Raw genomic sequence first — 24,006 nt, forward strand, 5'->3', positions numbered from 1 at the left:
ATTCCTCTCCTGGGGATATATCCTAAGGAACTCAACACATCCATCCAAAAAGATCTGTGTACACATATGTTCTTGGCAGCACAATTTGTAATAGCCAAAACCTGGAAGCAATCCAGGTGTCCAACAACAGATGAGTGGCTGAGCAAGTTGTGGTATATATACACAATGGAATACTACTCAGCTGTAAAAAATGGTGACTTCACCGTTTTCAGCCAATCTTGGATGGACCTTGAAAAAATCATGTGAAATAAGTCAGAAACAGAAGGCTGAATATGGGATGATCTCACTCTCAAGCAGAAGTTGAAAAACAAGATCAGAAAAGAAAACACAAGTAGAACCTGAAATGGAATTGGCATATTGCCCCCAAGTAAAAGACTCTGGGGTGGGTGGGGAGAATACAGGTCCATGAAGGATGATAAATGGCGTAGTGGGGGTTGTATTGTTAAATGGGAAACTGGGGAATGTTATGCATGTACAAACTATTGTACTTACTGTTGAATGTAAAACATTAATTCCCCAATAAAGAAATAAAGTTAAAAAAAATAATCTTTTTAAGGTACACCTACAACAACAACAAAATATCCAGTACAGTGACACAGGGAACAGTTCTCCATTTCCCTTTTTCAAAACAGAACGGTGATGGGGTGATGAATAAACCAAAACAAATATACAAATAGTTCAAACATGAAAGTAGATTTAATGAGGATAAAATTAAGTGGGAATTGAAGTGCAAATACAAGGTCAAAGAAAATGTGGACAATTTTAAAACTTAAAAAATAGGAAATCTTTCAAGGGAGGGAATAGGATACGAAGTTCTGGTGGTCAGAACTGTGTGGAATTGTTCCCCTCTTATCTTACGGTCTTGTCAATATTTCCATTAAAAAAAAAAAAGGTGGGGGAGCTGTTTGGTTCAGGGAGATTATGCCAACAGTAGCACACCAGACTTTCATACCTGAGGGAGGCTCTGACGCCTTAGTTTTGTCCGCAGAAGCCAGCACGGAACAATCTTCTGGATCATCTCTTTATGTGTCTGACTCTCATGAAAATAAATATTTTTAAGAGAGCTGTTTTATACACACATTTATATAGACCATTCTGGGCATTAGATTCTGATTCATCAGATGCACTCTAAGGTAGGCACACAGTCTGGCAAAATCGCTCACTTGGATATTGTCCATGCTCCGCCATGTGGCATGACCCAGGTTCAGTGCAGACCTCCATCCTATTGGAGGAAGCTTTGCTGCTGTCATGTCTTTTCTCTGTCTCTTTCTCTTTCTTCCCCGTCTGAGAAAGTTGACCCAGAGTAGTGAAACACTGGAAATCATAATGAAAAAGGCATAGAATATTCATTTTGAATTTAATGATTAAGATATGTTGCAAACATTTAAATTTAAAAATATAATTTTGAGATAGGTAAAGATAATTATTTTTCAAAATATTGGCTGGATACCAATAAGAGCATTTTCCACAGCAGTGAATTAATAGTTCTTCTGTGGCGAAGTAGCCAATGACACTTAAAATATTTATTGATATCTGAAAATTCTAAAAATGAATTACAGAGTGACCAGTGAATTACGTAACTAAATAGTGTGCTGGTTTAGCAGGTGTGGAACCCAGGTTTGAGCCTTGGCCCCACTGCACTGAAGGAAATTTTGGTGCTGTGGTTTCTTTCACTCCCTCTGCCTTTATTTTAAAAAGAATTGCAGTGTGATCTTTATGTTCTATGAACTTAAACTTTTGGGAAATATCTTTGACCAGTTTTTCTCAGTGTCTTAAGCAAGCTCTGGATGTAGATTAGCCTCGAAACTTGTGATTGCTGGTGTTCTGCATATATCAATAGTAAAGTCATCTGAGACTTACACTACAGTTTAGATAAAGAACCTTGGAAGATATGTGTGTGTGTGTGTGTGTGTGTGTGTGTGTGTGTGTTAAATAGCACAGAATCTGCCTGGGTTGTAAACTGTTTTTCCTTTCTGATGCGTGATGTAAAAACAAAGTCACACTAATAGCATTTGGAGTGGCTCAGAATTCAGTACTTTCTATTTTGATAAAGCATCGTTCAGTTTTATTGAATGGTTTCATTGTGTTCAGCATCACTTTTCTCTTGCTTCCATGACTTCCTAGAATGCAAAACTTTCATATAGCACAGAATACTGGGCACCACTGATGAAGATAGCATCATTACAGCTAGAGTTGTAAATGATTTGTTTTTCAACTCTTAATCCTGAGCACCTTTCATCAGGGCTTGTAAGCATGACTCCGGCTATCAGTCAAAGATAGTCAACTTGGCCAAATAACTGAAGATTTCGAGCCAACTCTCTCTCAGCCACTGTGTAGTTTGTTAGGAAAAGGCAGCTCACACAGATGCAGAATTCCATTGGTGCTCTGCACCTTGGATATTGAACACTCTGCTAGGTATTTGTCATTATTATTCCAAAGGCCTAGATAGCTTGTGATACACAAAGAGACAAGGAATTAACCAATCTGAAAGTTATTATGTTTGGGGGACTAACAACAGTTATATAGGGCAGATTGTCACCAATTAAACCCCAGACTTATGCAGTTGATCTGTCTCTTTTTATGCATTCTATTTAGACCCCCCCCCACTTAAATATTCCTTTTGGTTGGTGGTGGGAAGGGAATGGTGTAATTGGCAGGCTTAGTTATGCTACACGAGAACACATCATTGAGAAGGACTCTCTACCCCCAACCCAATAGCTATTTTCCCTAACCTATCTCAGTTACTAGGGAAATTTAAACAAGATCACTTTAAACTCTGAAGATCTTTTTTTTTCTCCCTTAAGATTGTTACCATTAGACTCCTCATAAAATGTAAGAACTCCATTAGCCCTTCCTTTATAGAACTACTGACATCATGAACTTGAGAACATACTGGTCTTTTGTTTGTTTTGTGTTCTTTTTACAACCACTTAGCCCCCTCCCCTAACATTCTTATCTTTCTCAGAGACTTAAAGCATGTACTTTCTGATCAGAAGTACTGATGACTATTTCAAGATCTCAAACTTCTGTGTCCAGTATCTTATATAGGCTGAATCCTATTAGTACCTGACCATTGGTTACTCATTTGAAATCAGGCATGGGATGGAAGTGGGGAGGTTGTCGTTTAAGTACGTGAAGGCATACTTTTATAAGGTTTAGTATTATGGTGATATTTAAGACACTGTATTGAATGCACAGAATAAATAAAATGCCATAAGGCCATTATTTTCCCTCCTTTAATGAATGCAGTACTTTCCTTGAAACTTTCATTTTCCTTCTCTATTTTACTCAGAGCATAGCTACAACAAATACATAAGTATGATAATGCTGCCATAAGATAACTGCTTAAAAACCACATAAATGACACAATAGGGAGAATAAAGTAAAAAAGTAAAAACTGGTCCTACATCCAGTCCACAGTGGCCAGCAAATTTAGCCTTGACTTTCCCGCCAACTTGGTGTTGTTTCACTATTGACCCATCTACCAACTGAGGGTCCCAGACATTTCAAGTTCAAATACTATGCCATGTTTCTCTTTAACCTGGTTTACTTTTTCTGCTTGCAATATTCTACCCTAGGATGGATTCTCTCTCTCTCTCTCCCCCTCTCTCTCTCTCTCTCAGTCTCTCTCTCTGTCTCTGTCTCTCTCTCTCTCTCTCCCCTTCAAGGTTTAGGTTTATACTTAACTATAACTTCCTCAGTAAGCACTGGAGTAATTGTTAAAGGTAGACCTCTGCTTTTTTCTCTTTAGGAGAAATCAAGGGCTGAGGAGACAGCACAGTGGTTCTGCATAAGACTTTAATGCCTGAGGCTCTGAGGTTCCAGGTTCAGTTCTCAGCCCCACCATAAACCAGAGCTGAGCAATGCTCTGGTCTTTCTCCTGTATCTCTCTCTCTTTCTCTCTCATAAAAAATAAATAAATAAATAAATAAAATATCCTTAAAAGAAAAAAGGAGAAAGCAGAACATCTATTCTTTAACTTTCATGGAATATATCAAGTAGCCATTGTGCACATATGTCCCTGTTTATGTGATTATCATCTATCTCCTTCTCTAAACTGTAATGCTGGGAGACTTGAACACATGTCTATTTTAGTTTCATTTCATATATCATACTTTGTGCGCAGAAGTGTAATATAAATATTTACTGAATATCTACTGTGTGTCGGACATTTTTCTGGGCCCTAGAGATATAAAAGTGATAAAGACAGACTCCCTGCAGCTGGCAACCTAATACAAAGAGCCCAGCAATAAATATCTAACTAAACTCCTTTGATCAAGGACTCTTTCAGTGCAGGGTGCTAAGTAGAAAGTTGGTCCTTATAAAAGAAAGAACACATGCCTGTCTTGCCCCAATCAGGGTCCCTTAGCTCTGATAGCCTCATTCTGTCTGTGTTTTCTTAACCCTGCCAGGCTACTCCTGAGTGTGACTTTAGCTCTGGCACTTAGAAACCTTCATCAATGGAATTCATTGTCCTTTTCATTTGTACTAGCAGCTGAGAAAGTTGGCAATTCTCTGCATAGTGACTAATAGCAATACTTCTTTGCAGATGTAATACACCATATAAAAGACAAGTCCTGCACAAATGTTAAATAATTAGTCTATATAAAAATCCTAACAAGATAGAGTGTAAAATTCTCTATTTTGTAAGGAAATAACTGAGTCAGTATGAATATACCTATTAAAATCACAGCAAAGTAGATAGATACGTTATTATTCTGAAATTTCTGGCTTCTGTTATTGACTCCTAAATAAACCTACACAAGTGATACCGTATAAAACGGTGTTTTACAATTGCTCTGTTTTTCATTTATAAATCCATTAGGGGACCAGGCCCGGGCAGTGGCACACCGGGTTAAGTGCACACCTTATGAAATGCAAGGGCACGTGGAAGGATCCTGGTTTGAGCCCCTGGCTCCCCACGTGCAGTGTGTGTGTGTGTGTGTGTGTGTGTGTGTGTGTGTCTTCAAGAGCAATGAAGTAGGTCTGCGGATGTCTCTGTCTCTCTCCCTCTCTAACTCCCCTCCCCTCTCAATTTCTCTCTGTCCTATCCAATAGAAAGGATAGGAAGAAAGGGAAAAAGGAAGAAAGAAGGAAGGAAAAAATGGCCACCAGGAGCAGTGGATTCCTAGTTGGCACCGAGCCCCCCAGCTGTAACCCTAGAGGGGAAAAAAAAACATTTAATTTATAGTATAAAGTGTGGGAGTTGGGCTGTAGCACAGTGGGTTAAGCGCACGTGGCGCAAAGCGCAAGGACCGGCATAAGGATCCCGGTTGGAGCCCCGGCTCCCCACCTGCAGGGGAGTCGCTTCACAGACAGTGAAGCAGGTCTGCAGGTGTCTGTCTTTTTCTCCCCGTCTCTGTCTTCCCCTCCTCTCTCCATTTCTCTCTGTCCTAACAACGATGACAACAATAGTAACTACAACAACAATAAAAACAACAAGGGCAACAAAAGGGAAAATAAATAAATAAAATAAAATAAAAAGTTTTTTTTTTAAATGTAAAGTGTGAATATCTAGTGAGATACTACTGACATATTTAACTTCGACCATATAATTTTACCGACTTGACGTACTTCGGCAGTACATTTCCCTCACCCCCAGAATTCAAGTCTGTTGAATCTTAACTATTAAGGTGTTGATCTTTATTGATTATATGTTTTTTCCCCTTGAAATGCATTGCTGATTTCCTTGATATCTACTGTACCAAGCTAAGCTCTTACTAGTCTTTATAACTTAGTACCATTGTAGTACTACATCTATTACTATTGATCCCTGATTTGTAGTTAGTTATTCATGAGGATTTTGCATAGTAACAATCATTATGGTTATGTGATTCTAATTCTATGAAGAAGCAATATGGTTTCAACTTAAGCTCTATCTCAAAGCACATCTAGCTATTGAAAGACTAGACATCACAGTATCTACGGCTGTCCTCCAGCCAAAAACAGACATGCAACTGAGTTTATGTAATCTTGCTTCCCCAGCATATGCTGTTTGAAAAATACAAACAGAACTTGGAGAATTGCCCATGTGATAGAGAATCAGGCTCGCATGCCTGAGATTCCTGATTCTACCCCCCAGGCCACATGAGTCCTGTTCTCATTTCTCTCTCTTTTGCTCTGTCTCATCTGCATCTCATTCTTAATAAGTACAACTAGAATGCAAAGAAATTGATCATTATTAGTTGCTTTGTTCTGCTAGTAGCATCTCCAATTTATGCTGTTCTTTAGTGATGGTTAGTTAAGGCTCAGTGGTGTTTGTCATCCATAGAACTTTTGTTTTTACTGCTTTCCAGGTGTGGAGAAGAGATTTGTGCAACCTTCAAAAACTCTAGTAATTGAGAATGACAAGTGTTTTACCAGAATATTTTCTTGCAGGAGGAAACTCAGTTGTTAGAGGACAGTGTTTGCATGCTAGATGCTCCAAGTTCAATCCCATTTCCTGAATAACTGAGTGGTGTTACAGTCTCTCTGTCAGAAATAAAATTAATCTAAATATTTTTAACGTAATTTCCTTGAGAAGGTGGTGGTATCACATGGTTAATAATTCTTAGAATAGGACTTCCCGTGATGTCATTTCAGTTTTCCTGCTCAATGGGTTACCTACATGTCAATCTTTTCTGTTGATATCTTTTTTTTATAAGTTTGGAATTATTATCATTATAAAAATTGTTAAAAAGTCAGGACACATTTGCCCTGCAGATAACACTTGGCTTTGCTGAGTAATGCTATGAGCTAAAAAAAAAATGTAGGAATGTAAACAGATAAAAAGCAGGTCAGTAGGTGTTCTGTTCTTCCTTCTGTTCGACCTACTCTTGTCCTCTCAGTTGCTCTCCGCCTTATTAAATAAAATAGGAAAGGGTGGTCCTGGAGGTAGCACTGGACTCTCAAGCATGTGGTCCTGAGTTTAATCCCCAGCAATACATTTACCAGAGTGATGTTTCTTTTTTATTCTCTCTCATCTTTTTCATGAATAACATCTTAAAAAAAAAAAAAAGTAAAGTGAAGTAAATTTCAGGGAAAGTTAAAAAAAGAAAGTAAAAAAGAAGAAAAAAAGGAAAGTAGGACCATTGAGAGTAGTGAATTTGTGCTGAAGACACCAAGCCCAGCAATAGCAAAAGAAAATTTAAAAAAGAAACAGAGTGGATTGATAGAATTACATTAGCAGTAAAAGAATGGTATTGTTGAGAGGGACAGAGACAGAGAAAGAGAGACAGACTACATTGGAAATCAGGACACCAGAATTTCTTTTTGCTCTTCCTGGCAAATAATAGCTGAGAGGAAAAGTTTCTTGGGACTCAGTCAACCTTATTTAATGGAGTGAATTATATGGTGTTGAACATTTCTGTTTGTTCTATAATTTTGTTTCATCCAGTTCTAAAATTTTCCTATTGTCTTCTGAAGTGGATTACAAAGACTGAAGTCTGTAATACTCCAAACATTTTGTTTAACATTTTTTAAAGGTGTACCTCGTGTCTTTTCAGCAATTTTAAGATTTGTTCTCTTATTTTTAAGAACTGCATTAAAAGGTAAATATAATGTCTCAGAGAGACATAATTCTGCTGTGTTTTACAGCAGGGATGGGAGATGTTATCTTCTACCAAGGGTCATTGGGTACTTCTCACATCTTTGGAGGGCCACGCAAAATTATCAGCTGGAAAATTAGCAATAAATGTTCTTAGGAAAAAAGGTCCCCGATTTACTAAAAATTGATTTCTGGGGAATCTGGCGTTAGTGCATCGGGTTAAGCGCACGTGGCGCAAAGCGCAAGGACTGGCTTAAAGATCCTGGTTCCAGCCCCGGCTCCCCACCTGCAGGGGGTCGCTTCACAAGCAGTGAAGCAGGTCTACAGGTGTCTTTCTCTCCTCTTCTCTGTCTTCCCCTCCTCTCTCCATTTCTCTCTGTCCTATCCAACACAACAGCATCAATAACAACAACAATAGTAACTACAACTGTAAAACAACAAGGGTAACAGAAAGGAATAAAATATTTTTTAAAAAATTGATTTCTGCCTGTAGTTGCCATGGCAACCAGAGACCACCCCTGTATTAAAGTGCAAATCTTAGGAGGGGCCAGACGTGGTGCACCTGGTTAAGTGCACACACTACAGTACATAAGGACCCAGGTTCCAGCCCCTGGTCCCCATCTGTGGGGGAAAGCTTCACCAGTGGTGAAGCAGGGCTGCAGGTGTCTCTCTCTCTCTCCTTCTCTAACTTCTCCTCATCTCTGAGTTTCTCGCTGTCTCTATCCAATAATAAAGAAGTCAATATATTTTTAGGAAAGTTCAAATCTTAGCTTTTTTGAGTCAGCACTTTTCATCACTGACTGTTGGTGATGGAGGCCGCAGGCATGCAAGACTAATGCGCTACTGCTTCACTCTGTCCCCATGTGCTAGCTAGCTACCTTTCAGACACTTTGCCCCTGTGACAACAGTCTTGTAAAATAACATTCCCTCAGTAAAATAATAACTGCCAGATTTTCAAGAATTCAGTGAAGCCTACGTTTAATTTAATAGTGAGAAGCTGTGAAGCCAAATTATATATAATAATTGTGAACATAAAAATACTCCCTAATATTAGGGAGTCGGACAGTAGCGTAGCGGGTTGGCGCAAAGCGCAACGACCAGAGTAAAGAACCGAGTTCAAGCCCGTGGCTCCCCACCCACCTGCAGGGGAGTTGCTTCACAGGCGGTGAAGCAGGTCTGCAGGTGTCTGTCTTTCTCTCCCCCTCTCTGTCTTCCCCTCCTCTCTCCATTTCTCTCTGTCCTATCTGACAACGATGGCATCAATAACAACAACAACAATAATAATTACAACAACAATGAAAAACAACAAGGGCAACAAAAGGGAAAATAAGTAAATAAATATAAAAACATATGTAGTATTGGAGAAATCTTTTATTATTCTAACATTAAGATGAATTGCACTGGGTTTAAGAGTTTTTAGGCAGTATTTACTCACATTCGTTGTGTATGTTGTGTTCTTTTTCAAATTAATATTGAGCATTGTTTTTTAAAAGTTAGTTTGAGATTTTAGAATTTCATACTACTCAAAATTAAGAAATATTGAAAATAATTAATAGAGATATTAGAGGAAAAAAAGGAGAAATGCTTTTTTGAAAAAGGATCTGTCTTTAAGAATGATTAGAGTTGCCAGTAGTATCCCTGCCAAGATGATACATTTGAGGTAAATTTTCATCTTAATTGCTTAAATATATGTATATGAATTGTAAAGAAAATTGGATAATTTAAGTAAAAGTTTATACCATTTTATAATGGGGGAAGCATAGTATTTTTCCCAAAAAGGTAATGTTTAGGACAAGCCTAAAGAAGAAACGTTGCTTTCATAGCAGAGAAAAAAACAACAATAACAACAACAACAACAACAACAAAAAAACCCACTTAAATTCCTAACTCTATGCAGAGTTGCCTGTAGCCATTGGCAATACTACAGTTTTATGCTTTACAGCTGCAAAAATAATAACATGAGCATTATCTAAGCAACAATCTTTAATGGATTACATTGTGTTAGCCTTTCATTATATACTGTACAAACCTGAATAACATAGTAAATGGGGGAAAAGAAAACCCTGGATTTATCTCACTTAGATGTTTTTAAAGATTTCAACTCAATTTATAAATAGGATATAATATCTAAGTTAGCATAGAACTCATCATATAGAAAAACTGCAAATTATTTTTATTAAAAATGCTATTTTCTGTATTTCAGGAGTGGTAAAATTTTTCAGAGATGTTATCAGAAATTGATAATATATTTTAGCAAATGTACAGCTGTTTAAGATGTATTCATTTTTTTCTATAAGCCTTCAATTTTGTGTTACATTCTTATCAACTATAAGAATTTATAGATAGTGAAATTTTTATAGTCTCTTATTTTACTATGTGATAACAGTAGCTGTAGTTGTCAGTTAACAAGGTTAACCTTTGTGTCTATTTTTTTTAGTTTGTTCTTTTTGAACTTTATTGTTCCATTGAGTCTATTTATTAAGTGTATAGAATGCCAACCTGAAATTAGAATAACAACAATATAGTGTGATATCATTTCCTTGTTCTTCTTTTACTTTTTTTTTTCCAAATATGAGTTCACAATTCTTCTCTTTGAGTTAATATTTACCAGGTATAAAAAGTCATATTCTACCTAAATTTTCTCAATATATAGATAACGAAGCAGATTTGTGTGCATAGATATCATTTTTTACTCTGATGTGTACATATACTTGGTAGTATTTAGAAAGAAACATATAAAATTTTCTATGACTCTAAACTTGTTAGAGTTCTTGGACCTAAATTTAACAAAGTAACTTGAAACAATAACTTGAGCCTAAGCATTTTATATGTTGTAGCACTTACTTCATTCATTAAAGAATTTTAAAGTGTTCGAAGAATGGAAAGACTTCAATTTCAGTGCAAAATTGTAGTATCAGATATTTATTTTATTTATTTTTAAATTTTTTTATTTATTTTTATTTTGTATTTATTTTCCTTTTTGTTGCCCTTGTTGTTTAACATTGTTGTAGTTATTGATGTCATTGTTGTTGGATGGGACAGAGAGAAATGGAGAGAGGAGGGGAAGACAGAGGGGGAGAGAAAGACAGACACCTGCAGACCTGCTTCACCACCCGGGGAGCCGGGACTTGAACCAAAATCCTTCCGCTGGTCCTTGCGCTTTGCACCACGTGCGCTTAACCAGCTGTGCCACCAGCGGACTCCCTCAGTATCAGATATTTAATTCCATATGTTTTAAAAGATAAATACAGGCAAAGTGAGAACATACGTGCTGGAGTACACGAGAGAGAGAGAGAACAAGGGACTTGCTGACATGTTGAAGCTTCGAGGTAGGGAGCAGAGAGAGAGAGAGAGAGAGAGAGAGAGAGAGAGAAAGAAGGAGGAGGAGGAGGAAGAGGACACAATGAGAGGAGAGGGATCATAATTTCGACTTTTCTGAACTTCTAAGGCCCCACCTTCACTTCCTTTCTGAGACATGCTGACCCCTGTTACCACTCCCATTTCCTGTGCAACATTTAGTTTTTCCAACCGGCATGGGGAACATGTGTGCAGGCATGGTGCAACAAAGTGTCCCTGTTCCAGATGCTTGTGGTTTCCAGGCTTAGCTGTCCCTGCACTGAGACTGACACGAACACTACCAGGCCATTACTGTCGTTTTTACTTAGAGAGGTAGGGAGAGAGAACCACAGAGAGTCTCCATGATCCCATGTAGTTTCGCCCAGTGGTCCCGGGGACTGAAACTTGGGCCTCACACCAGATAAGGCATGTCCTCGACTAGATCAACTATCTCTTAGTCCTCTAAACATTTTAAGTACCTCTTTGAGCTGCTAAAACTATTTGTACTTTATTTACACATGGGTGAACATTGAAGTAGGAGAAAACAATAACATGCTTAGACTTTGTGTTAAAGTATTGTCTCCTTGACTGCTTTATAGCTAGGGAGACATATTAATAATGTGTTCAGTACTGCCTACCTAGTAAACCGTAAAGATATCATTTAAAACTGATAATGAATAATTCCGATTTTTTGTGCTAACAAGACATTGAGGTCAATTAAAATGTGTAATTTATTTTCAATTTTTTTTCCAAAATGAATCATTCTATTTGCCTTTCAGAATGTTAATATTACATTATTATCCAGTAGGCTAATCCAGTAAAGATGACAGTAATGAATTATCTCTGCCTTGGAAAAATATGGTTAGTAATACAATCAAAACTGATGATCTCTATTTCCATGAACAGACATAATAAGTAAATGAAATAAGGGCTGAGAAGACAGCATAATGGTGATGAAAATAGAATTCAGGGGCCAGGTTTTGGTGGACCTGGTTGAGTGCACATGGTACAGTACAGCAGGACCCGGGTTTGAGCTCCTGGTCCCCACCTGCAGGGGGAAAGCTTTGCAAGTGGTGAAGCAGTGCTGCAGGTGTCTCTCTGTCTCTCTCCCTCTCTATCTCCCTCTACCCTCTCAATTTCTACCTGTCTCTATCCAGTAAATTTAGATTATAAAAAGAATGTTTAAAAAATGAATTTGAGAAAATATTTCATACCTGAGACTCTGATCTCTCAGGTTCAATCATCAGCACCACCATAAACTAGAGCTGAGCAGTGCTCTGGTCTCCCTCTCCCTCTCCCTCTCCCTCTCCCTCTCCCTCTCCCTCTCCCTCTCCCTCTCCCTCTCCCTCTCCCTCTCCCTCTCCCTCTCCCTCTCCCTCTCCCTCTCCCTCTCCCCTCCCCTCCCCCTCCCCCTCCCCTCCCCCTCCCCCTCTCCCTCTCCCTCTCTCTTTCATTCTTCCTGTATCTCTCATAAAAGATAAATAAATCAATAAAATATCATATTAAAATGAATGGAATAACATATACCTAAGGGAGAAAAGAACACCCAATGTGTTGGTGACAGTGATGATGGAAACAAAAACAGGATTTTCAATGTAGTTGCTCTGCAACAATTCTAAACTTTTAAAATGAATATATTTAAGACATAAGGATTCATATGCCTATTTGGAATATCTTGAAAATAATTCTCAAGTACATCTTTAGAAATTTAAAGAATTTTACTTGCTTTTTTTTTTTTTTTTCTTACCAGAGCACTGAGGAAATCTTGACGGTGCTGGTGGTTGAACCTGGGATCTTTGGTATCTCTGACATGAAAGCCTATATGCCTAACCACTATGCTCTCTCCCCAGCTTGTCAAAATACATATATCTTAAAAACAAGTTTCACAAGGGAGTATGGCAGTAGTGCAGCGGGTTAAGCGCACATGGCGCAAAGCGCAAGGACCACCATAAGGGTCCCGGTTGGAGCCCCCACCTGCAGGGGCGTCACTTCACAAGCTCACCAGCAGGTCTGCAGGTGTCTCTCTTTCTCTCCCCCTTCTGTCTTCCCTCCTCTCTCCATTTCTCTCTGTCCTATCGAACAACAACGGCATCAATAACAAAAACAATAAAAATAAAATAAAAAAACAAGTTCCACATTTTATTTCTTATTCAAGTTTCAGGATGTCTTCTTCATCAAATTGTAGGTGAGGGAAACTAAAGATGCCATGTATCTTGATTGCCCCACCTGCAGACTATTTCGAATTGATGGGATTAGCGGTTTATGATCAACAGCAACTACAGTTGTTGGTACATGTGTAAAATTTCTCAGTTTTCTGCAAAACACTCTACCCCCTCCCCAGGTCCTCTTCTACCACCATGCACCAGGACCTGAAAGCACCTCCCCCACCTCCCCCCAGAGTCCCTTACTTTGGTGCGATACACAAAACCCAGTCCAAGTTCTGCTTTGTGTTTTCCCTTCTGTTCTTAGTTCCCAGCTTCTGTCTATGATAATCTCATATTCATCCTTCTCTTTTTGGCTTATCTCACTTAACATGATTCCTCCAAGCTTCATCCAGGATGAGAAGATGGTGAATTCACCAATTTTAATAGCTGAGTAGTGTTTCTTTAAGTATATATATATATATATATATATATATATATATATATATATATATATATCAACTTTTTTAGCCACTCACCTCTTGCTGGACACCTGTGTTGCTTCCAGGTTTTGGCTATTAAAGAGTATGCTGCTGGGAGTCGGGTGGTAGCTCAGCGGGGTAAGCACACGGGGCACTAAGCACGGGGCCGGCATAAGGATCCCAGTTTGTGCCCCCAGCTCCTCACCTGCAGGGGAGTTCTCCTCTCTGTCTCCCCTCCTGTCTCCATTTCTCTCTGTCCTATCTAACAATGACGACATCAGTAACAACAACAACAATAGCTACGGCAATAAAACAACAAGGGCAACAAAAGGGAATAAATAATTTTTTTTCTATTGTCATAAGTTTAAAAAATTTTTTTTTTAATTTTTTATTTAAGAAAGGATTAATGAACGAAACCATAAGGTAGGAGGGGTACAACTCCACACAATTCCCACCACCCAATCTCCATAACCCACCCCCTCCCCTGATAGCTTTCCCATTCTCTAGCCCTCTGGGAGCATGGACCCAGGGTCATTGAGGGTTGCAGAAGGTAGAAGGTCTGGCTTCTGTAATTGCTTCCCCGCTGAACACGGGCGTTGACTGGTCGATCCATACTCCCAGTCTGCCTCTCTCTTTCCCTAGTAGGGTGTGTCTCTGGGGAAGCTGAGCTCCAGGACACATTGGTGGGGTCTTCAATCCAGGGAAGTCTGGCCAGCATCCTGGTGGCATCTGGAACCTGGTGATTGAAAAGAGAGTTAACATACGAAGCCAAACAATTTGTTGAGCAATCATGGATCCCAAGCTTGGAATAGTGGAGAGGAAGTGTTAGGGGGGTACTCACTGCAAACTCTTGTGTTTCTGCTTTCAGGTATATATTTTGCAGTAGTTTATGGATACGTGTGAACATAAGCTCTCTCTCACAGAAACTGGTGTATATCTAGGTTATGGGACTTTGTTAGAAAGTGAACCACCTGAGATGAAATTAGAGTGTACTATAAAAGGAAAGGTCTCACCCGAGTAATGAAGCTGAAGGGTTGTCATTCCACACGTGAAGTCTTGGACACAGTCTGAGGAGAAGCATGTTGAGGTGGCAATCGTTGCGTTGATAATTTTTTTTTTTAAAAGTATGCTGCTATGAACATAGTTTATACACAGATTTTTTTTTTTTTTTGGTTGGGGTTGTTTGGCTCCTTAGCATATATCCCCAGGAGAGGAATTGCTGGGTCACATGGTAGGTCCATGTCAAGCTTTCTAAGAATTCTCCAGACAATTCTCCAACACTCTCTACAAGTGTTAGACCAGTTTACATTCCTACTAGCAGTGCAGGAGGCTTCTTTTGACTCCACAGCTTGTCCAGCATTTGTTTTTCCCATCCTTTCTGATGTATGGCATTCTCACAGAGGTGAAGTGGTATCTCGTTGTAGATTTTGTTTGCATTTTCTAACAACCAATGACTTGGAACCTTTTTTCATATGTCGGTTGGACTTCTTTTGGGTAAATATTGTGTTCATTCCTCTCTTCATTTTAAAGATGGGATCACTTGTATTTTTGTTCCTTAGTTTGGTGATCTCTATGCATTTTGGTTATTAGTCTTTTGTCTGATATATGGCATATAAGGATTTCCTGCCATTCTGTAAGATGTCTCTTGTTTGGGTGGTAGTTTCTTTTGCTGTGCAGAAGCTTTGGAATTTGAGGTAGTCCCATGAGTGTATCTTTGTTTTAGTATTTCTTGCAACTGGGTTTGTTTCATGGAAGATGACTATGAAATTTAGATGGAAAAGAGTGCTGCCAATATAGTCCTCTAAGTATTTGGTAATTTCTGGTCTAACATCCAAGTCCTTGATCCACCTGGAGTTTACTTTTGTCTGCGGTGAAATGTTCAGTTTCACTCTTTTGCACTTCCTAACCCAATTTTCCCAGTCTCTTTTCTCCATTTAACAGTTTGGGCCCCTTTATCAAAAATTAGATTTTCATAGGGGTGGGGGATGTACTTCTACTTTAATAATCTTGTTTGTATGTGTGTGATTCATTGAATACTAGAAAGCATCTCTCCACCCTGTCATGTAAATCAAAGAGAGAGTCTTATATTCATTAGCATAAACCTGAAAATATATGCAGTAGATGGAGAAGAAATGCCAGTTTAAAATAAGCCAAATGGGGTGTCCGGCGGTGGCTCAGTGGGTTAAGCTCACTTGGCGCAAAGCGCCAAAACAACTGGTCTAAGCATCTCGGTTCGAGCCCCAGGTTCCCCACCTGCAGGGGAGTCGCTTCACAGGCGGTGAAGCAGGTCTGCACGTGTCTGCCTTTCTCTAGCCCTCTCTGTGTTCCCCTCCTCTCTCCATTTCTCTGTCCTATCCAACAACAACAACATCAATAATAACTACAACAATAAAACAACAAGGACCACAAAAGGGAATAAATAAATAAATATAAAAAATTTAAAAAATAAGTCAAATGCTATGAGGGCATTGAGCAGAAAACTTACTTGTCCACTGACTTATTTAGTATATTAAATTATCCCTGTTGTGTATGCTTAAGGCCAGATATCTTTATTAAATCTCCTATATCTATAAGTAGGTTTAGATTCTCTCAGATATACTGAGATAGCTATTACTAGAAGTTTATTATAATAAATGTCTAATTTTCTGAGGTTCTGAAATAAGGATTATATAGATCGCTGTTGAGTGTAATGATTTCATTTTTGTTCCTGCAGTCCTCCGGGATGACTTCAGACAAAATCCTTCGGACGTCATGGTGGCAGTGGGAGAGCCAGCAGTGATGGAATGTCAGCCTCCACGAGGCCATCCTGAACCCACCATTTCATGGAAGAAAGATGGCTCACCGCTGGATGATAAAGATGAAAGAATAACGGTAAATATGTAACTCAGCCTTAGGGTTGGCAATTATAGACATACAGTGGGGGCGGGGGGGTGGTAAAGGAGTTTTTTTGTTTGTTTAAGCAAGAGTTGTATCAGCTCCCATTTTCAGCTTGCATTGCAAATAAATACCTATTCGATTCTCTCTGTGTTTACATGAAAATGAGTGAAGAGAATTTGTGATGTTAGTTTGGAGAGAAGAAAGAGAGAGCCATAATTTCTCTGTTAATGTCTTAGAGTTAATACTTGAATATGTGACTTAATTATTTTCCTAACCCAGGACACAGCATGCCCCCGTGTTGTTCAGTGGCGACTCTGAAAATCTTTCAGCAGTATAGTATTTTTTTTTCCCGAAAATCTTCCTTAACCACTTTAGTTTTTATCTCTTTGTTTTAATATGTTATTATTGTTCAACAGAATTTAGTGTTCTTTCTGAAAAATAAAATACCATCCTAAATGATACTTATGATTAATATATAAGGTGGTGGGATCAGAATGCTGCATTTCAAAGTTTTGTTCTAATACAAGAAGTATACTGTCTATAGTTAAATAATGATTACATTTTTTTCTTGACATCAATGATTCCATGAGACTTTTTGTGTTTTACTAATTTGCTTTTTCTGTCTTGCAAGGTATTTGTGAATGCCTAGATTTCCAACTTGTAGCCGACTTCATGACTGTAGAGTTTCCTTTGCCCACACTCTGTCCATTGTGAACTCATTTGCAAAGATTTAACATTACCCAGGCAAATCTGTAAGGAGAAGTGACTGCTAAAAGTGTAGAAAAACAAACTTATAGCACAGACCACACAATCTTAATAATTGCTCACTCTGTTTCAGAATAACCAGCATTAGATTGACTTGAGTATTAAGCAGTGAAGGTTGTGGTAGGCAAGGCTTTAGACAACTTGAAAGTCAGGCATTATTTTCTTGTGCTAGTATGAGTTAGAATGAATATGTCAATGATTTTTTAAATTTGAAATTAGTGTGAAGATTATCCAGCTTTACTTTGAAAACATGTAATAAAGTGTAAACACACACTTAGGAAATGGAGTCAAGTGCACAGGGAGGTTTGAGTGTAAAGGAGGAAAGGCTTCAGATGTAGGAAAGAGCACTATAGCATTGTGAGAGACTTTCATGCCTGACACTGGAAAATTCCTAGGTTCGACCCTTGGGACCATCATATTCCAGAGCTAAGCAGTACTCTGACAACTCTCTCTCTCAAATACATATATAATATGTATGTAATATATATATGTATATATTAAAAGGACTAAAACATTTTTCTCCTTAATGATAACAGATTCTTTTTAGAGGTATGCACAGTTAAGATAACTATATTTTCATTCAGAAATACTCTAAACTACTTTATTATTAGCTTTAATTCCCATTTTTATAACTCTAGTGATCCAAACCCATTGAAGCTATTATTGTTGTGTCCTTTCTTATGTATTTCTAGGTTACCTACTATGTTTATTCCAAATTAACAATAAAATTCTCAGCATCAGAGATGCAACATTAAAGGAAATCATATAAGAAGAAAGTTTTCATTCTGTGAATATTGAGAGAGAAAAAAGATAGTATAGAATGCAGTATGCTGACTAGAAAAGTCCTGTAAAGTAGCGTCGTGAGGAGTAGTACACAGATTAATGAGGTGTTGAGTAGCATGGCAATTTTAAAGAGGGTGACCACCGGAGAATTCTTCAATGAAGACCTGGGAAAAAAAATGAAGGGTATACAAGTATCTGGAAAAAAATTTTAAAGGCTCTCATGTGTGTTGTAAAGAAACATAACAAGTAAATTTAAAAAAGTCTCACATAAACTATTAGTCTGTTCTAGGATTAACCGGTCTATGGTTATCAAGGAAAGAGAAGGGAGTGAAAAATGGAGGGACTCTGGTAATCTGTGCCCTTTGGATGTCTGCAAGGTTTAGTCACATATACTTTGGCTTTTTTGTTTGTTTTTGCCTCCAGGGTGAGCGCTGAGACTATGTGCCTGCAGGAGAATCCACTGCTCCCGGCGCCTTTTTTTTTTTTTTCCTTCCAGTTTTATTGGATAGAACAGAGAGGAACTGAGAGGGGAGGGGAGGATAGAGAGGGTGAAAGGAAGATAGACATCTGCAGACCTGCTTCACCGCTTCTGAAGCGCCCCCCCCCCCCCCCCCTGCAGCTGGGGAGCCGCTGGGTCCTTGCACTGTGAACTATGAGCACTTAACCCAGTGCGGCCCTACGCCCTAGTCACAGATTATTTCACACATATATTTTCAACATGTGTGAAATTTTATCTCTAACACAAAGAGATTGATGAAGCAATGCCAGCCCCCCCCCAAATAAATGTAAAATAAAATGTAAACCCTAATTGGGGGCATATCTGACACAATAAAAAGCAAAGTGCAAAATGTTGATTAAGTATCATAAGGAAAGTGGGAAGGCAGGAGCTAACATATCAGGTAGAGCCTTCACCTTGCCGGGAATGAACCCCTGGGTTTGAGCCGTGGGTGCCCATGGGCTGCACTGGGGCAGCTCCCTGGGTGGCGGATCAGCGCTGCTTTGTCTCTCCTTACTCTGTATCTGTCTGTGCCTCTCCTATCTGTTTCCATCTCTCCCTCTCTCTCTCTCTCTCTCTCTCTCTCTCTCTCTCTCATATATATTCTTATTTATTATTGGATAGAGACAGAGAGAAACTGAGAGGAGAGGGGGAGATGGAGAGGGCGAGAGACACCTGCAGCCCTGCTTCACCACTCCTGAAGCTTTCCCCCTGCAGATGTGGACCAGGGGCTTGAACCTAGGACCTTGTGCACTGTGATGTGTGTGCTTAACCAGGTGCGCCACCACCTGGCCCCCAGTCTTTCTTTCTCTCACTGTCGCTCTATTCTCTCTCTGTCTCTCTACTCTATCTCTCTCTTTCTCATCTCTTCCCTCTCTCTCTCCTCTCTCTCTCATCTCTCTCTCTCTAATAAAGAACAACAATCTTCCTGGGTCTTTGGCATATATGCTAGACCTGTACCACATTAGGACAAAAAAGTAAGTAAAGAGATTGTAGAAGGTAGTGAGGGTGGGCACAGAAATGTAGTAGTAGGCAAATCGTGTAAGCCCTTATAAACCTTGGAAATAACTGACTTTTTCTGTGTGTGAGGTATAAAGCACCAGCAACTTGTCAGTAGACTCCTCTTTCAGGTACATGCTGAAGAATGATAAAGACAGGAGCAGGGAGACCAATTAAGGAACTTTTGCAGCAACCCATACAGGAGGAGAATTGTTATTTGGACCAGTCTGTTAAGAGAGATTGTGAGAAATGGTTAAAAATCTGGTTCTCTGTCAAAGCAACAAAAACAGAATTTGCAAACAGATTAGATGTTTGGAAAAAGCTTTGAAGAGACATGGATTAATTGGTGTGAGCAACTGAAAAGATAGAAATTCTGTTTTTGGAGAAGGTATTACATAGTGAGTATCAGTACAGTTCTAGACATTGTAATTTTGGAAATTTTTATTAGATATCCAAGTATAAATGTTAAATAGGCAGTTGGAAATATGAGTCAGAAATTCAGAGTTGAGGTTGAGGCTGGGGAAAAAAATTAAGTTGTGGTAGACATGACAAGCTTTCAGCAGTCTGCAATCATCTCCCACTTCTGAACAGATGAAAGACTGCTTCCCAGCTTCCTTGCTTCTGGGCAGACCGATTTTACTAATTCAGCTTCATGGACAGTGAGTGGAAATTAAAGATATTAAATACAAGTAAGTGAGCCTCCCATCCTTTCTTTCTTTATACCATGTGGTAGGAGGCCACAGCATGGAAGAAACGCCAAGAACCTGGACCCCTGCTTTATGTATCACAGTAATCTCTACCCCAAAGTTATGTCTTTCAGTAATGAATGAAAGATAAATGTTGTATTAAGTCATATAGAATGTCTTACCACAGAATGTCGCCTGTCCTGAGGAATCTGGAAGTCATCAGCAAGTATATATTATTCAAACACAGGAGACTGAAATCACTAAGGGGTGATTATATGTAGAAAGGAACTGGTCCAGTGTCTAATTCTCAAAAAAGAAGACTTAGAGTGAGAATTAGAGACTGAGAAGGAGTAGTCAGTGAAAAAGGAGGGAGCCAGAAGGGCAGGCAAGCAGAGACTGTCTCAAGGAGGTGGTAATGACTCATTCACTTGCAGCTGGTACATTAAGCAGCGTAGGGATTAAGCTTTGACCATGTGATTGTACAATGTGGTGATCAGTCATAGATGACTTCAGCAAGAATAGTTTCTGTGGAGTGGTGGCATTAAAACCTCATTCAACTGGTTCAAGAGAGGTTGGAGAAACTGAAACACACAAATTACAGATAATTCTTTTTCTATTAGATGTAGATGGTAGATAAAAAAAAATAATTATATGCTTACACTGAAACATCAGTTAATCTGCAGAGTTTGTTGTGAGTGTATTTAAGTCTGTTCCCTGCGTGGTGATGTGAACAGTTTAAAACAATTCACTAATAATGGATTTTTGAAAAACCTTTGAATTTCCTGTAGTGCCACACATTGAATTAGAAAAAAAAAAAATGTGTGATTTTTTTTTGCCAAAACTTTTAATCTATCACAGGATTTCCCACTTAACCTTTGCTTGTTCAGAGGGATACTATCCTGTCACTAAAGAACTTTAGTTTCCACACTGCATTAATAATTTAAAGTCATTACAAGCACCACCACCAATCAGAAATCACAAACAATTTAAAGTTGTAAAGACCTAAGACTATGGAATAATGCCAAGATGTTAATTTACAAATAATTTTTAAATCATTCAAATGCTGCCAAAATGGTTATCCACTCTAGGGTTCCATATGCTTGAACATTGTAACATCTGAAACTTTTACTGTTCCTGAGACCATCTGTGTGTTTTGTATAAATTATAACTGTTAAAGTTAGAAAACACTGGAGGTAAAAAGCACATTTATACTTGCAGGGAAATGAATAGATTAAAATAAGCAGTTTAGTTTCAAAATTACTGTTCTATTTAGATCACAATTGTTTTTGTTTTATTTTCTTCCTTAGGCGAAAGTAAAATTGAATAATTAAAACAAAACCTCAAAACAGAAACAGAATGCTTATGTTACTTCTAAATTTTCCTCCCCAAATTGACAATAAATTCTTAAGAAGTGTTGATTATTAGATATATACTTCATGTGACTCTTCTTTGATAGGCTTTGTTTTCAAATGATTGTTTTCCTTTCTATTGTTAATGTACTTTTCCAAATGTGTTCAGTACAGATGAACAGGAGATTAAAGCACATGATATCTTTATGAAAGGCAAGTGAAGATTGCATGGTTATTGCTACAGTTTTGGTTATAGGAATTTATACAGTTCTTTAATGTGGTGACTTTCTTTGTTGAACATTGAAAGTATGACTCTGCCAGCTGTGAGAATAAAGACACGCCCTACAAAAAGGGGAAATATGTGATTGTAGTTGCACCTGCATTGTTTGATGTTCTTAAGTTACTTCTTTTTACATTGACCTGGATCCTGAGCCAAATTTTAGATCTGTGATGATTATATGCCAGGAATATATAAATAACATTTTCTTATTTTCCTACTTGACAGGAGAATCATTTAGAACTCTGTTGGCACATATTTCTTAGAATAATTTAAAAGAAGCCTTAGATGATGTTTGTCTTTAGTCTTCTATCTCCCTTGATTTTTGCTTTTGTAGACATAAGTGTTTATGTTTTGGAAATAGAAATAGTTTAACTGGTAAACTGAGTTAAATAGATTTATTTTATATGCCAGAGACTTAATCATGCATATTACTACTAATAAAATTTTTTCTTTTTCTTTTTTTTTAGAGATTTTATTTATTTATTTATTTATTTATTTATTTATTTATTTATTTGTGAGAAACATAGGAGGAGAGAGAAAGAGACAGACATCACTCTGGTACATTTGTTGCCGGGGATTGAACTCAGGACTTCATGCTTGAGAGTCCAATGCCTTCTCCACTGTGCCATCTCCCGGACCACCTAATAAAAATTTTTTATGGTGATAAGTGAGAAACCAAAAACTGTTTCTGACAACCTTCAGACATGCATTACAAAGATGATATGTTAGTTTTATTGTATATAAATTTGACTATTATTGTGTAAGTGTGGGAAGTCAAGACAAAGTTGAAGGATAAAATAAGATCAAATGTCAAAAAAATATATATATGGTTAATTAAAAGGTTAAACATGTCCTTGAGTTAAAGAACAAGTTAAATATGCCTTGAATGCCAACATCTTATTTTCGTAGGCTATAAAAGTCCCTAATTAGGTATAAAGAGGGTCAATTATAGGATTATGTTGCGTACAAGCTGACAAGTAGGCCCAAAAAAGGCTCAAGAAAGTTTTAGTATATCTTGCACTTTTTTTGTCTTTCAATTCAAGTAACATTGGTTCACACACAGAGTAAATTTCAGCTATATTACCTTACACTTGGGCATCTTTATACATTACACTGAACTGTGGTTACCAGATCAAGTCCATCCTCTCTCACTGCCATACAGCTAATCACTTCTGTACATTTCATCTCTTCATTCTCTTCCTTTCTGGTCCTCACCATCTGTTATTAGAACCTCTTTTTTAATTATTATTATTGTTTTCTCTACCCCTCTCCATTCTCCTCCCCCTCTCCTTTTCTCTCTCTCTGCTGTTTATCTCACACCAATGAGTGAAATAGTAATCACATAGTACCTAACTTTCGTTATCAGAGCTGGTTCACTTAGTATTTCCCTCAAAGCTCATCCTGGTGCAAATATGAGAATTCTGTTTGTAACGTGTGTGTGTGAGTGTGTGTGTGTGCGTATGTGAGTGTGTGTGTGTGCATGTGAGTGTGTTTGCGTGCGAGTGTGAGTGTGTGCGTGTGAGTGTGCGTGTGTGAGTGTGTGTGAGGGTGCGTGTGTGTATGATGTGTGTGAGTGTGCGTGTGGGTGAGTGTGCGTGCGTGTGAACGTGTGTGTGCACGCGTGCGCGTGTCTGTATGAGTGTGTGTGCGTGAATGTGCGTGTGTGCGTGTGTGTGAGTGTGCGTGTGTGTGAGTGTGCGTGTGTGTGTGTGAGTGTGTGTGCATGAGTGTGCGTGCGTGTGTGTGTGCGTGTGTGTGTGAGTGTGTGTGTGTGTGTGTGTGTGAGTGTGTGTGTGTGTGAGTGTGCATGTGCCTGTGTGTGATAATTTACTTATCCAATCATCTGTGGATGTGCACTTCATTTTTGCCAAGTCTTAATGATTGTTAATATAGCTGCAGTGAATACCGAGATGCATATTGATCTTCGTGAATGAGCAGTTTTGTATTCCTTAGGTTATTACCCAGAAGTGAATTGGCTGAATCACTTGGTATCTTTGTTCCTAGAGTAGTACTTTTATTTTATCCTAGTTAAGCCTTTATTCTTACCATTGCATGCATATGCATGTATGTAGTCATAATTCAGTAATACTTTTATAATGCCTTAAGATTCTGCCAGAACACCACTCCTGCATATGCAGTGGTAGGGTTCAGACCTGGGGCCTTTGTCCTATGTGAAAGTCCTGTGACCTACCTGTTGAACCACCTCCCATCCCTTTAGTGTAGTCAGTATTTGACTAAAAGTCCAACATTTGTGGCGGAGCAAGGTCCTAATATAATGCCATTTCAA

The 24,006-nt window shown here is 38.4% G+C and overlaps 1 protein-coding gene across 8 annotated transcripts in view; it reads left to right on the top strand.

Moving 5' to 3' along the window:
• ROBO1 (roundabout guidance receptor 1) overlaps positions 1-24,006 on the top strand; it is a 1,122,893-nt gene that overhangs the window by 956,760 nt on the left and 142,127 nt on the right. For all 8 annotated transcript variants that reach the window (XM_060172122.1, XM_060172117.1, XM_060172118.1 and 5 more), the window contains one exon: positions 16,198-16,355. In XM_060172122.1, the coding sequence (XP_060028105.1) occupies positions 16,198-16,355 (158 nt within the window). The remainder of the gene's footprint in view (positions 1-16,197; positions 16,356-24,006) is intronic.

The sequence above is a fragment of the Erinaceus europaeus genome, chromosome 14 (genome assembly GCF_950295315.1).
Source record: "Erinaceus europaeus chromosome 14, mEriEur2.1, whole genome shotgun sequence".
Lineage (NCBI taxonomy): Eukaryota > Metazoa > Chordata > Mammalia > Eulipotyphla > Erinaceidae > Erinaceus > Erinaceus europaeus.